Source organism: Dipodomys merriami, unplaced genomic scaffold, assembly GCF_024711535.1.
Source record: "Dipodomys merriami isolate MVZ:Mamm:240054 unplaced genomic scaffold, mDipMer1.0.p SCAF_6, whole genome shotgun sequence".
NCBI classification, from domain to species: domain Eukaryota; kingdom Metazoa; phylum Chordata; class Mammalia; order Rodentia; family Heteromyidae; genus Dipodomys; species Dipodomys merriami.
In genome coordinates this window covers 12,316,578-12,329,828 of record NW_027206179.1, presented here as the reverse complement: position 1 = coordinate 12,329,828, position 13,251 = coordinate 12,316,578, and the positions used below count along the sequence as shown (strand labels likewise).

At 48.3% G+C, this 13,251-nt stretch overlaps 1 protein-coding gene across 3 annotated transcripts in view; it reads left to right on the top strand.

Annotated features, from left to right (window-relative positions):
* Nucleotides 1–13,251, top strand: part of Atp11a (ATPase phospholipid transporting 11A) — a 99,272-nt gene that overhangs the window by 67,419 nt on the left and 18,602 nt on the right. For all 3 annotated transcript variants that reach the window (XM_070002593.1, XM_070002594.1, XM_070002595.1), the window contains exons 14-19: nucleotides 1,152–1,324; nucleotides 2,995–3,066; nucleotides 3,816–3,889; nucleotides 5,619–5,722; nucleotides 10,000–10,181; nucleotides 12,102–12,353. In XM_070002593.1, coding sequence (XP_069858694.1) covers nucleotides 1,152–1,324; nucleotides 2,995–3,066; nucleotides 3,816–3,889; nucleotides 5,619–5,722; nucleotides 10,000–10,181; nucleotides 12,102–12,353 — 857 coding nt within the window. The remainder of the gene's footprint in view (nucleotides 1–1,151; nucleotides 1,325–2,994; nucleotides 3,067–3,815; nucleotides 3,890–5,618; nucleotides 5,723–9,999; nucleotides 10,182–12,101; nucleotides 12,354–13,251) is intronic.

Below are 13,251 nucleotides of genomic sequence, written 5' to 3'. Positions count from 1 at the left end.
TGTTCAGGATGTGAGTGTGTGTGGTTCTTGACACGTGTGCTTGGGCAGTGCCTGTTCAGGATGTGAGTGTGCTAGGCTCTTGACACGTGTACATGTGCAGTGCCTGTTCAGGTTGTGAGTGTGAGTGGCTCCTGACGCCTGTACATGTGCAGCACCTGTTCAGGATGTGAGTCTTGTGGCTCTTGCTCACAAAAGCCATCCCCTTTCATTCAGGGTGTCTGAAAAAGGCAGGGCTATCTGTGGTACCTCTGTGAGCCCATGGTGTGATGTCACTGCAATACTCTGTTCCCTGGGGGGGACAGTTATTCACACACTAGAATTGACTTCTTGGAAACACTGTGTGTACAGAAAAGGCTGTGACCCAGAGTAACGTGTGAGCATTACATGTGTGTGCGCACCCTTGTGTACAGGCACACATGTTTATGGATACATATGTGCACACCCACATACACGGGTGGTGACCACACTCACGGCCCTTAGCAGGATGGCTCCAGCTCCTGGCATCTGTGGGTAGGAGTTTAACACATAACACGACCAGGACACATTCTCTAACGTGAGCACCCCAGAGAGGAGGGAGGGGTCAGGTGTCCTGTGGCTGCTGTAGATCAGCCTCCTTCCAGTCCCCCCCCCCCCCAGCTTCCCTACACACACACAGAGTCAGCCCTTCCTCTACTGCTCTGGCTGTACACAGGTTCCAGACCCTCCAGACCTCAGCTTCCATGTGCAGCAGGCAGCATGAAAGGAGTTATGCTTATGGGCAGAGGGCTGCAGTCAGCCTGCTGGGACCCAGCACACCAGTTCTGGCTCCTTTCTTGGGAGCTGAGGCTGCTGGCACACTGTACATAGGCGTCTCCGTCCTGCACGGTGCGGGGTGCTGTTTGTTACCAGGAATGACAGCCCATCCAGGGTGTGGCTCTCGCATGTGACTTTCCCAAACTTGAAGCCATCACTTGCCATTTTGAGTGTCTCACAGTTCCTGGCAGTGTCATGCTGGCCAGAGCCCCTGCCTTCAGTCTGTCTCCTGTAATTTCACAGCTGGAAGACAGAGGAGCCAAATGTAGACCAGTGGAGGGCCGGGCCAGTGGCTGTCTCTTGGAGGCCAGGCCTTCTGTCAGTGGTCTTGTAGATTTGTCTTGCCTGTGTTTGGACAGGAGCGGGAGGAGCTGTTTTTCCGGGCTCTCTGCCTCTGCCACACCGTCCAAGTGAAGGAAGATGACCATGTGGACCTTGGTGATGGCCCCGGGAAGTCGCCAGATTCAGCCAAGTCCTGTGTGTACATATCTTCCTCGCCTGACGAGGTGGCGCTGGTTGAAGGTGTGCAGAGGTGGGTCGGCCCCTCCAGCCTGGGTCTTAGAGCAGGTGGTGCTCGTAGCATGGGCTGTCTAACACAGACCATACCCCGATTTATTCTGGAAAGCACCACTCACCCTCTGTGCTCAGCCAGGCCCGTCGGGGGGTGACCCTTGATGAAAAGCAGTGTGGCTTTTGTGCTCTCCTGGCCATTTTCCAATCATCTACAGTAAGCTAGTTCAGGCCATCTCCAGTGTCCTGGCATTCTAGGTGGGAGCCTTCCCCTCTCCAGTCTTCCTCCTGATGCTGGAACACTGAGGCCCAGCTGTCCACAGTATTTCCAGTCATATCACTGGAAAGAAGTATTGGTGCAAGGTTCTGCCTGTTTTTTTTGTGACTAATCATCCAAACAAAGCTTTTGCGCCCAATGTGGAGTCTTGTTTTCAGAGGGTCTTTGTTGAGGCCTCTTGGAGAGACATGCCAGTGTCTGTAGATGCTCAGGAAGGTGCTTCAGGCATCCCAGACACAGGGCACAGTTCCAGTCAGTGACAGTCCCTGACTGTTGGGAGTACTCAGCACTCCGGGTCTTCTCTGCCACTAAGAGCCAGGTGGTACCCGCAGGGTGAAGCACAAGCTCTGTGCACTCATGCGTCCCAGCGCTGATGTACACTGCCGCACTCTCCTGTGCTACAGCTCAGGCTTGGTGTTCACGTGAGGCACATGCATGAGGTTCCTGGGCTAGGTCAAGCTGTTGACAGATTTGCACAGGATTAAATAAGCCACAGTCCCCTGCAGACAGGCCTTCCCTATGGGCTCATGATTTCTGTAGGGCCTTCTCCTCTGCTCTGGTTCCCACCTGGCACTATTAAGTGATGGGTTCCATCCCCATCTTTAGTGGGGTCCTCGGCCCTCTCCTTGCTCTCCCAGCAAGTGCCCTGCACCTGGAAAGGTGTGGCACTCCTCCACTGGGGTGCCAGTCAGCACTGTGCAGACCACACACCGACTGCTTCCCTGCACTGTGCATCCTGGCAGGCCGCTGATGGCTGGCTGTGCGTAGACAGAGTTCTCATAAGAGACACAGTGGGTCATTAGTGTAATTACAGTTCTGTAACTGTATTTTTCACAGTTCAGGCTGAAAAGTCCAGGGCCAAGGTGACAGCCTTCAGCTGTGTCCTTAAATGGCAGTGGCAGGGAGGGAGGGCTGGAGAGGAGGGGTGACACAGCATGGAGAGGGTGACACTGCATGGAGAGGGACGACACCACATGCCATATGCAGAGGCAGTACCCTCATGGCTGGGCTGCCATGGGTAGTCAGCTTCCCAGGCCAGGGCTGGGGGAGCCTGGAGCCACAGCAGGCGGCCTCTGAGGTCTTCCTCATCCTGACACCCACTAAACAGTATAGAGAGTAGCAGAAATAGGAACCTAGTCCAGAGCCCTGCTGTCCTCTTTCTGAAAACCATCACACAGAATGACCCCTGTGTCTGGTGTGGGGAGGACAGTGGTAAGCTGGAGACTTTGCTTGGAGCATTTTCTGAGTTGACAATACATTAGCTTTATGATCCCTTAACTGCATTTTGCAACCTCTGTTTCGCTGGAAGGGTTTCTTCAAAAAGCAGCCTTTCTCTCGCTCAGTGTGAGAAGCGTTGGGTGCTGGTTGGATTCTGCATTTCAGATTCAGCCAAGCCTTTGCCTTCTCTGTTGCAGGCTTGGCTTCACGTACTTAAGGCTGAAAGATAATTTCATGGAGATACTAAACAGAGACAACGACCTGGAGAGGTAAGGACACCATGATCTCCCATCGCAGAACCTTCTAGATACCTGCATGGTAGAAGGGGCAGGGGATTGATGATGTCATGGGGTGATCCTACCTAGTGTTTTCCTTGGAGGTAAACTGGTGTTCAGTGAAGAAAGTTTCATTATCATGTATTTTTGGTCAACTCAGGAGTTCTCAAGGCTTCTAGAATATTCCGAGCTCCCAGACTCCTGTGACAGTCCATGAAGGGGATGGTTCGCACCGGTCCCCCATGTGTGGGTGGTGGAGCAGGTGTTCCTGAAGGCACTTTATACAACTGTGCCTTTGATCTCCATTGGGGACCACTCCAGTGTCAGTCACATTACCTCTCCCTGAGACCACAGATTCGTCAGATGAGTGGGGTCATGTCTCCTCACAATTGATTGCAAAGGCAGGAGGTTTGTGTTGAAGGCATCAGAAAACAGGGTTGGTTGTCATATCGCATACAGGTTGATGCTGTCTTCCAGTCCATTTCACCACCTCCCTCAGCAGCTCAACCATTTTCATAGCTGGCCTCAGTGCAGATCTCTGGTCAGCTTTCCACATCCACAGAGAAGTTATGTGTTGCCCCAGCAGAGGCTGAGCTGGGCATTCTGGGAGATCCAGAGTCTTCAAGGAGCGACCCACACAGGGTGGGCAGGGCTGGCAGAGAGCGGAGGGTGCTGCCACCCTGCTGTGGGTTTGGCACTCCACAGACCTGGAGGACAGTAAACTTGTTACTTTTCTTTTTCAGATTTGAATTACTGGAAGTTCTGAGTTTTGACTCTGTGAGGAGGAGAATGAGTGTAATTGTAAAATCTGCGGCAGGTAGGAATTTCTCCTAATTTTTGAAATTGTACATAATTATGGCTTTATTCTGATGGCTAAATTCTGTAGGACCTTTAAAGTTTAAGATTTAAGAACTCCTTTTTTTTTTTGAGGCTAGAGTAAGCCCTGACATGGTGACAGGTTGGGAAGGAAATGGGTGCTGGCGTCCAGCATAGTTGCATCTCTGTGGTGTCTTCCCAGGATCATCTCACACAGTGTGCATTGTATTTCTCTTGTGAGAGTCCCTGGCACTGCCACATTTACTGCTTTTGGCAAGACTGGGATTTGAACTCAGGGCCTTGAACTTACTAAGTAGGTGCTCTACTACCTGAACCACCCCTCCTCTCCATCTTTGAATTCCCTGGGCTTTTCTAAGTAACAACACACTTAAGCGCTGTTTGAACCACGTGCTATCGTTGGGAATAGATTCTAAATCGGCCTGCTTGGTGTCAGTAGCCCCAGCACCTGCTGCCCGTGGCGAGTGCCTAGGACCTGCGGGTAAACTCTCATTCCATGATTCCGTGAGCACCGAGGGGTGGGACCTGTGGCTTCCTCACACTGCTGTTTCCTCCAGCTCTTCTCTAGCCTTTGCTTGGCCACAGGCTCTGCCCAGGCACTCAAAACAGGTTTCCTGGTGCTGTCCCTTTCTGGCCGTGGTTGGCCTTAGCTGTGGCTACAATCCCAGGCTTGTCATACCAGTGTTTCAGATGCTTTTGTACATCTCAGCACTTAGTACCTCCTAAAATCTAGAAGGCAAGGTGGGCTCCTAACATACCACCAAGCCATGGTCTTTGGTCCTTGTCAGCAGTCTAGAAATGTTTTTCTTCCCCTCCCCCCCTACTGGAGGAGGTAACCCAGCTGGGTACTTGCCTGCCAGCCTCTGGTGCCCTCTAAACTTGTCTGCTGCACATGTCTAAGGGCTCACAGCATCAGGGGCCTGTCCGTGCCTGGGGAAAAGTGTCCGAGCTTCCTGGGAACTTCACGTGGATGATAGTGTGCCCCTTCTGCAGCCCCCTGACCACCGTGGTGCTGCATGGTGGCATTTCTATGACGACATGCAGCAGTGAGCTGCAGGCCCTGCAGGCCTGTGGCACGCACCTGAGGATGGGCTCCCTGCCCCATCAGAACTAGCACCCCACCAGAGCGCAGTTTCCGCTGGAGCAGAGAAATGCTTTGTCTTGAGGAGTAAAAATCATGTAGGCACAGCACAGAGTTGTTCCAAATTGGCAAATGTGACGGGAGGTATGTGGGGAAGATCTTGTTTCTCATGACTAAGAGAAAAGATGGACGGCCTTGTTCCATGCCAGGGCGCTCACAGGGATTTTGTGTCTGCCTAGAGCTTCAGCAAACTGCAACCCTCCTCTGCGGTCAGACACGTGCCCTAGCCTTGCTGCACCTCCACCACCGCCCTGGTCCCAGGGCATTTTGTTCCTTACTGATGTCTGTGCCAGAGAGGAGAAGGAGACCAAGCACCCAGAGCCAACTTTTGTTTGCGATTCCTTTCTCTGACATTTTTGAATTTTGCAAGTTAAATGAGGTTTTGGTATAGTCCATGGATTTATTTTTTTCCTGATATTACTCTTTTACAAATTAAATGAGGCTTTGTTACAGCCTATAGATTTAATTTTTTTCCCGATACTACTATGTTAACTGATCCAATAAAATCTTTAAAACAGTATCATTATTTCTGTCATGTGTTAAATTCAAATGATTTTTTTTCACTTCACAGGAGAAATTTACCTGTTTTGTAAAGGAGCAGACTCTTCTATATTTCCCAGAGTCATAGAGGGCAAAGTGGACCAGATCCGCTCCAGAGTGGAGCGCAATGCGGTGGTGAGTGCTCACTGAGCTCTGGCTCCTGCCTCTGCTCATGGTAGCAAACTTCTTTCAGCTCTGATGCTTTCTGACACCAAAGGTAGCCTTGGTGCTATCTGTAATGACAGCACTCATTCCTCTTTGTTGATGCTTTGAGCCTGGGATCTGGGGACAGAGCTCCTGAGGAGGACTCACACCCTCAGGGACAGAGAGGCACACAGGCCCTCATGCCCTGGAGTAAGACAGTGTGAGGACACTACCCCCAGAGCCCCAAGCTAATGTAAATGTTCTTTCTATTCTGCGCCTTTTACCTGACCTCAAATGAACATTCTTAAACAGCTTTGAGCAGAGTAAGTTTGGCTTCGTGGAATTTTCCAAGGCACTGTTCTTGAAATCTTGCTGTTAAGTGAAGTCTCAGATGGAGGATCTGCTCCTTCAGGATCACTCCGACAGACACTGGGGCAGACTGATGCTGCTCATACTTCCGTGTGTTCTGGAGGATTCTCCCTTATCTAGGAGAGAACTATTTTTCCTTGAAAGGGTGGAAGCCTGCATTGTATTAATTATGAATTGAAGTCCATCTGCTTTTTCAGAAAGACATTTACAGAGGTCTGGTTGACACATACGAGAGTGATACATGCATGCATAATGAGAGTGTAAAAGTGACAAGTTTTCAGTCAGAAAAGCGTTGGCCCTAAATTACCCACTCGTTGCATGCCCTGTCTGGATCCCTGCTTCAACTGTTGTCTTCTAGAGTTTCTATTGGTACAGTCAGGAAACACATACTAATTTATCTGGCTTTCACTGTACATAAGTATTTTGAGATTCATTACAGGTGTGGGTACCAATTGTTCACTCCTATTTTTGCTGAGTAATGCAGTCCATTGCGTATTGTGTGAATGGATCACAACATGTTTATTCATTTACTCATTGGTGGACATGGGATTTTTTTTTCTACCCTGAGGTTGAGTGAAACTACTGTGAGTTGTTTGGTGTACATTTTTGGTTTGAAAGAGCGTGGATTTTTCTCTTGAGAAACCCACGTCATAATTGTTCTTGTTCCTCTTTTTCTTTGTGCTTTGAGCTTTTCTTCATGATATGCCTTAGTATCATAAGGGTGTTGGCTTTTCAGCATCTTAGACATGTAAGTCTTCATCAAGATTGGAAATTTTAGCTGGGTGCCAGTGGCTTCACGCCTATAATCATAGATACTCAGGAGGCTGAGATACAGGGATCATGGTTTGAGGCCAGCCCAGGCAGGAGAGGCCACAGACTCTTATCTCCAGTTAACTAGTTAAGAGCTGAAAATGGAGCTTTGGCACTAGTGGTAGAGTGCTAGCGGGCTTTCTCCTCTGCTCCTTTTGATGACTCGTGCCTGGCCTCTGTGCATTTGCTCACCTGTTCGTGGTCTTCTGTTCTCTGCCGGACACTCGGGCATCTCTTGCTGCCTGGAGCTCTGTTCTGAGGCTTGTCCTGACTCTCAGGCCCCTCCCACACCACAGAGAACTCGTCTCTGCACTGGAGTCCCCTTCCATGAGCACCAGACCATTCCAGACACTGAGCCAAGGCACTCACAGGCCCTACCTGGATAATAACAGTGGATTTTTTTTTTTTGTACATTATTACAGATGGTGGAAGTAAAGCTAGTTGCAAAGATAGTACAGAAAAGACGATTGTATCCTCCAAATCCAGTTACCTTAAAATTGCCCCTGTGTTTTTTTCCTACGAGTTTCATGGCGTTAGCTCTTAAATTTAGGACTTTGATCCATTTGAGACAGTTTCATATGACGTTAGGTAAGGGCTTAATTAATTCTTTCATGCGTGAATGTCTTCCCACCATTTATTAAGGAGACTGAGTGGTTGTACGCACATTGAAGGGTGCATATGTCAGTGACTTATTTTTGGCTCTCAATTCTGCCCACTCTTCTTCACTGTCAATGTTTATTGTCTCTTTCTAGTAAGTTCTGAAGCCAGAATAGGAGTGTTGTCTGACTGTCTTCTTTTGCAGAACTATGTGGTCATTGTGAGTGCCTTATTATTCAGTGTTGATCTCTGCCTGGGTTTTTCCATTCTGCAGAAATACAAGTAGGGTTTTGTTAAGGGTTTTGATAGGGATGACATTGAATCTGTAGTTTTCTTGAGTAGTAGTGTGATCTGAAATCAATTTGAAGTCTTCTAATTCACAAACATGATTTCTTTCCTTTACTGGAGGCTTCTGTTTTGTGGTTTTTAGTCTAGGATTATTTTCCATGATTACACCTACTCTCAAGTATTTTTCTCCTTTTGGTGCTTTTGTGCATGGAACAATCCTGTTAATTTCCTCTTCTAGTTGTGTCTTGGGGGTGTATGAAAACGCAGTCGGCCTTGGTGCACTGCTGTGGTTGGGTGTGCTCTTGCTGGACTCACTGCTGAGTTCTAACCATTTGTGTGGCAAGATGGTCGTCCTTCATGGTTTCATCTGCAAATGGTCTTTAGCAAGGCTTTATTTCTAATCTGGGTATATTTACCAAGCAGGCAAGTCTTTGTCTTGTTCTTTTCTTGAAGAAAAGCTCTGCCTTTCACCATTGAGGGTAAGGTTAGCTGTTGATTGTTCAGATGCGGTTTTTCTCACATTGAATGAGTACCTTCTAATCTGCACTTATTGAGTGGATGCTCGTGAAATGGCTCTTAATTTTTTTTCAAGTGTTTTTTCTCCAGTTCACATAATATCATTTTTTTCTTTCATCCTGTTAATGTCTCATATTGTCTTGGGTGACTTCATGTGTGAATTCCACTTGGCCTCAGTGTATAGTCCTGTTGTGTTGGGTTTTCTGGCACTGTGGAAGATTTCTGCATCCATATTCTGAGTGGACCGTGGACAGGTACAGATACTGTTCTGAAGATTCCTGTTGCCTGCTTATCTGGCTTGTGTTGCTCACATCGGGGTGCTTGGTGTGCAATAGGCAGGACTCCAGCAGTGCTGAGCAGGAGGAATGGGGAAAGCACTTTTGCCCCTGAACCTATAAGAGAAGTTCCTAGTCTGCTTTTAAAAACAAACACCTATTTATTTCTGAAAGCCTCTGCTTACCTTGCACTCCACCTTCTGGGGGCAACTCTGGATTATTGTCCTTGTCATGTAGTTTTTCTGGCTGAGAAAAAGCCATCTGCCTTGCTTCCGAGAATTCTGTTTTTTTCTGGCTCTCAAGGGCCATTAACCCAGCAGTGGACAAGCTTGGATGTCTGAGCGGCGCAAGCAGTGGGAAGTGGTCCTCAGTTGTGAGATGTTTCGGCATGTAGTGGGAAGTCTTTTTAAAAACCTTAAACATTTTCTCAGAATTCAGAAGGCTTCTGTTGGAGGATTATGGTTCTCTCACTGTCATGAGGGGAGGCATGGGGAGAAGGTAGGGTCCGGGAGAGCAATGGCCACTCCTTTACAGCGGCCTGGAGTGCCAGGGCCTGCACGAGGGCCTTCCGTCTCAGCACCTGGCTCAGCCTTCCTTGTTGTCTGGTACTGTGTGTTCTCCACAGATAGAGACATCAAGGATTAGGATCATATCATAGGACCTCTTATCCCTAAATTCTGGTTTTCGTTTTCTGTATACCCAGTAATGTGAACAAATGGTTTTATCATCTTCCTTCAGTGAGCACTAAATAAGATAAAACCACTCCACATGCCCCCCCCACACACACAGTGTACTTAATTTACAAATACCAAATAACATTGACCACAGCATTGCAGATTTAAATATCCCACTAAAATTGCCAGACACAGTATAGTATGCCTGTAATCCAGCACTCAGGAGGCTGAGACGGGAGGCTTTTGAGCTCAAGTCCAATATAGGCTTCATAGTCAATTAGTTTAAGGTAAATCAGAGCTTTTGTAATAATCAGTATATATATATATATTTATATATATATATATATATATATACACACACACATATATATATGTATAATCCTAAATAAGGTTTAAACTGAATGTTGCATTTGGCAAAATAAAGATGCAAAATATCTTTTTGTATCATGGCCTGACTTAAGTTATTACCTCCACCTTTTTAGTTTGGAAGACTCATAATCCATATTGATGATTCATTTTTAATATAAATATAAATAATTTATTTGTAGCTGACTCTGCTCAGGGCTGGCTGGGCTGTGATTCCCCAGCTTGTCATTATTTGTAGCTGACTCTTCTCAGGGCTGGCTGGGTTGTGATTCCCCGTCTTGTCATCTGGTTAGAGGGGCTTTGCAGAAGTCTGGAAATGGCGTTCGGCAGGCAACGTTGGATTCTCCTTGAAACACTGCTTTGTGTCCTATAGGAGGGGCTCCGAACCCTGTGTGTGGCCTACAAACAGCTCGCTCCAGAGGAGTATGAAGGTGCCTGCGCACTGCTGCAGGCTGCCAAGGTGGCCCTTCAAGACCGAGAGAAAAAGCTGGCAGAAGCCTACGAGCAGATCGAGAAAGACCTTGTTCTGCTTGGTGCTACAGCTGTTGAGGACCGGTAAATGCAGCACGCTGTAGGGGTGGAGAGGGAGGGCACTCAGCACACACTAGGCCGGCTCAGGTTTTAAGAGAGTGAGGCTGTCTTGTCCCTAGCCTGACACTAGGGACGAGGCTCCCACTCAGGGTTTGGGAGGTTATTTTTCTTGTTTGGTTGAGTTTTTTTTGGAAGTCTGAAATTCTAGCTCAGGGCCTTGTACCTGCTAGGCAGACTGCGTGAGTCCTGCCCCAGACACCCTCCTTCACTGCTTGTTGGGAAGACAGGGCTCCTTAGTAGGACAGTTACCCAGGACACAGTGGTTCAGGAAGCAGGGGCTACTCTGGCAAGACAGCGTCTGTGCAGTGTGCAGGGGCTCTGGAAGCAGCTGAGGTAGGTCATGTCTGAATCCATAATTGGAACTCAGTGCATGAGAGTTAACAGCCAGGGGCAGGAGGTTGTGGCATGATAGTATCTGATCATCAGACTTTGCAAGCTGTTGCAGGCCTAGATGCCTTTTCAAAAATTATAAAGACTGCCAGATGCTGGTGGCTCACACCTGTAATCCTAGCTACTCAGGAGGCTGAGATCTGAGGATCACAGTTCGAAGCCAGCTTAGGCAGGAAAGTCCATGAAACTCATCTCCAATTAACCACCAGAAAACTGGAAGTGGCACTGTGGCTCAAAGTGGTAGAGCACTCGCCTTGAGCAAAGAAGTTCAGGGATAGTGCCTAGGCCTGAGTTGAAGCTTTACGACCACCATTGCCACCACCAACAAAAACCATAAAAGACCAAGCTATTTTTCCTCATCTCCAGAATCTGTGGTTGTATGGTCTTTGCCCTTTGATTTAAGAAATCCTTTCCAGAATCTCTGAGAATCCTTCCTTTCCTCTGCATCTTTCATTGAGCACTCATAGGAACAAGGATGTGTCCCATGTTTCTGAAAAGTGAGACTGAATCTAGAGAATTTCGGCGCCCATGGTGGCTAGCCGGTGCCTGTCCTCCACACATCTGTGAGCCTCTGCAGCCTTGCCCATGGCGGCCAGCCAGTGCCTCTTCTCCACACATCTGTGAGCCTCAGTGGCCTTGGCTCTTCCTGTGTAACTGATGGTGGTGAAGTCTGATGCTGCAGAGTTATGCTGGGGAAAGGTCCTGCACACTGGGCTTCACATGGTCTCTGCATATGCTAAACTTGTGACACACACATCTACCTATGCTAAACCTGTGACACACATAAGCTAACTGTACGACCACTGGTCTCACTATCAGGATCTGGTGTTATCTAGAGGCCCCTGGGCTCCAGTTTAATAAGCAACATTTATTTTACAGCAAAAGAGCATATCATGGATACTGCTGGCCACCTCTTACACTGATGCTGTTCCCCTCTTATGACTTTTGTGTTGGGCCGGGGAAGGTGCTTGGGAGAGTGTTTGTCTCGCATGCATGAAGCCCTGGGTTCGATTCCTCAGCATCACATAAACAGAAAAAGCCAGAAGTGGCACTGTGGCTCAAGTGGTAGAGAGTTAGCCTTGAACTGAAGAGCTGAGGTACAGCACCCAGGCCCAGAGTTCAAGCCCCATGACCAACAACAACAACAAAAAAAGACTTGTGTTGACTTAGGCTCTGGAAGGAACTCCTAGCTCAGTGCAAATGGGCATAAATGGTGAGATTCAGCCAGACAGAAAACCGCGGTGGAGAGCCTGGAAAACAGCCTCCTTGTTCTAGATGCCTTGTGTTTGTGGGGCTGGTGACATGTGTATTTGTGAGAGTGGGTTCGGGGTCTCGCCTGTCCTTTGCACAGGGACTGTGAGCAGTGCCTTACCGGCTCATGCCATGTGCCAAGTTACTGTTGTCCTGAGAGCCACACTGCTTGGTTGGCTCCATGTTTCTGAAACTCTGGTGGTCTTTTTCAGTCCTCATTCCCATGTCCACCCACTCTGACAGGCTCCAGGAGAAGGCTGCAGACACCATCGAGGCTCTGCAGAAGGCTGGCATCAAGGTCTGGGTGCTCACTGGGGACAAGATGGAGACCGCCGCGGCCACCTGCTATGCCTGCAAGCTGTTCCGGAGAGGCACACAGCTACTGGAGCTGACCACCAAGAGGATGGAGGAGCAAAGCCTGCACGATGTGCTGTTTGAGCTGAGCAAGACAGTGCTGCGCTGCAGTGGGAGCCTGACCAGGGACACCTTCTCGGGGTAGGCGGCAGGGGCCTCATCTTTCCAGCCAGATCCTCATTACACACAGGAAGCCCACTTTTCCTGTACTGATGATAGTTCATGTAAATGCTCATCTCTGTACGGTTGCTAGACCCATCTTCTTGCACATGTGTGCGTGTGTACAGTTCAGACTGCTAGGGAAGAGTGCAGAAAGATAGGAATGGTGAAATATATTGATTGGGATCATTCCCATCAACTCCTAAGACGCAGGGCTGTGTTACAGATCCCTTCACCCTCCCAGAGGGCCAGGCAGTATTAATAATTCAGGGTGCCTGTCTGAAACACAGCAGGATGCCCCCAAGTTGTTTCTTTCCAAGAACATCCAGCACTTAGGCAGACATGCCTTGTAACCGCTGCCCTGGACTATGTCTGATGCATCCTCTGAGATTAGGTCTTATCTCATTAATGTCAGTAAAGGCAAATCATCTTTCTAATCATACACATCTTAAATTATCCTTAAATAGCAAAAAGATATTGCCATGTAACCCATCAGCAGAATTCCTTTTAGGGATTAGAGTTTGTTTTGGGTTTTTTTTTTTTTAAGCCTAGCACAGAGGAAATTTTGATCACGTTCTAATAGCTGAGGTCATCTGGACAAAAACCTGAGGAGATAATTAGCTATGTAGACAGACTAAGGCTAGCATGGGAGCCCAGGAAGACCACAATACAGACTGACTTCTCTAAAGGCCAGATGAATACTCCCATGTGAGTCCAAGATTCCTGGAGTTCCAGGACAAATACATGGGGAGCTGCGTGGCTTCCACAGAGTTCAGTAAGAATGCCATGAAGCGGGTTCCAGGCGGGCTGGAGTGTCCACCATGCTAGGTTGTCTAAATAAAATGAAGAGCTTCTTGGTTCCAGAGATCTGTGAGCATCT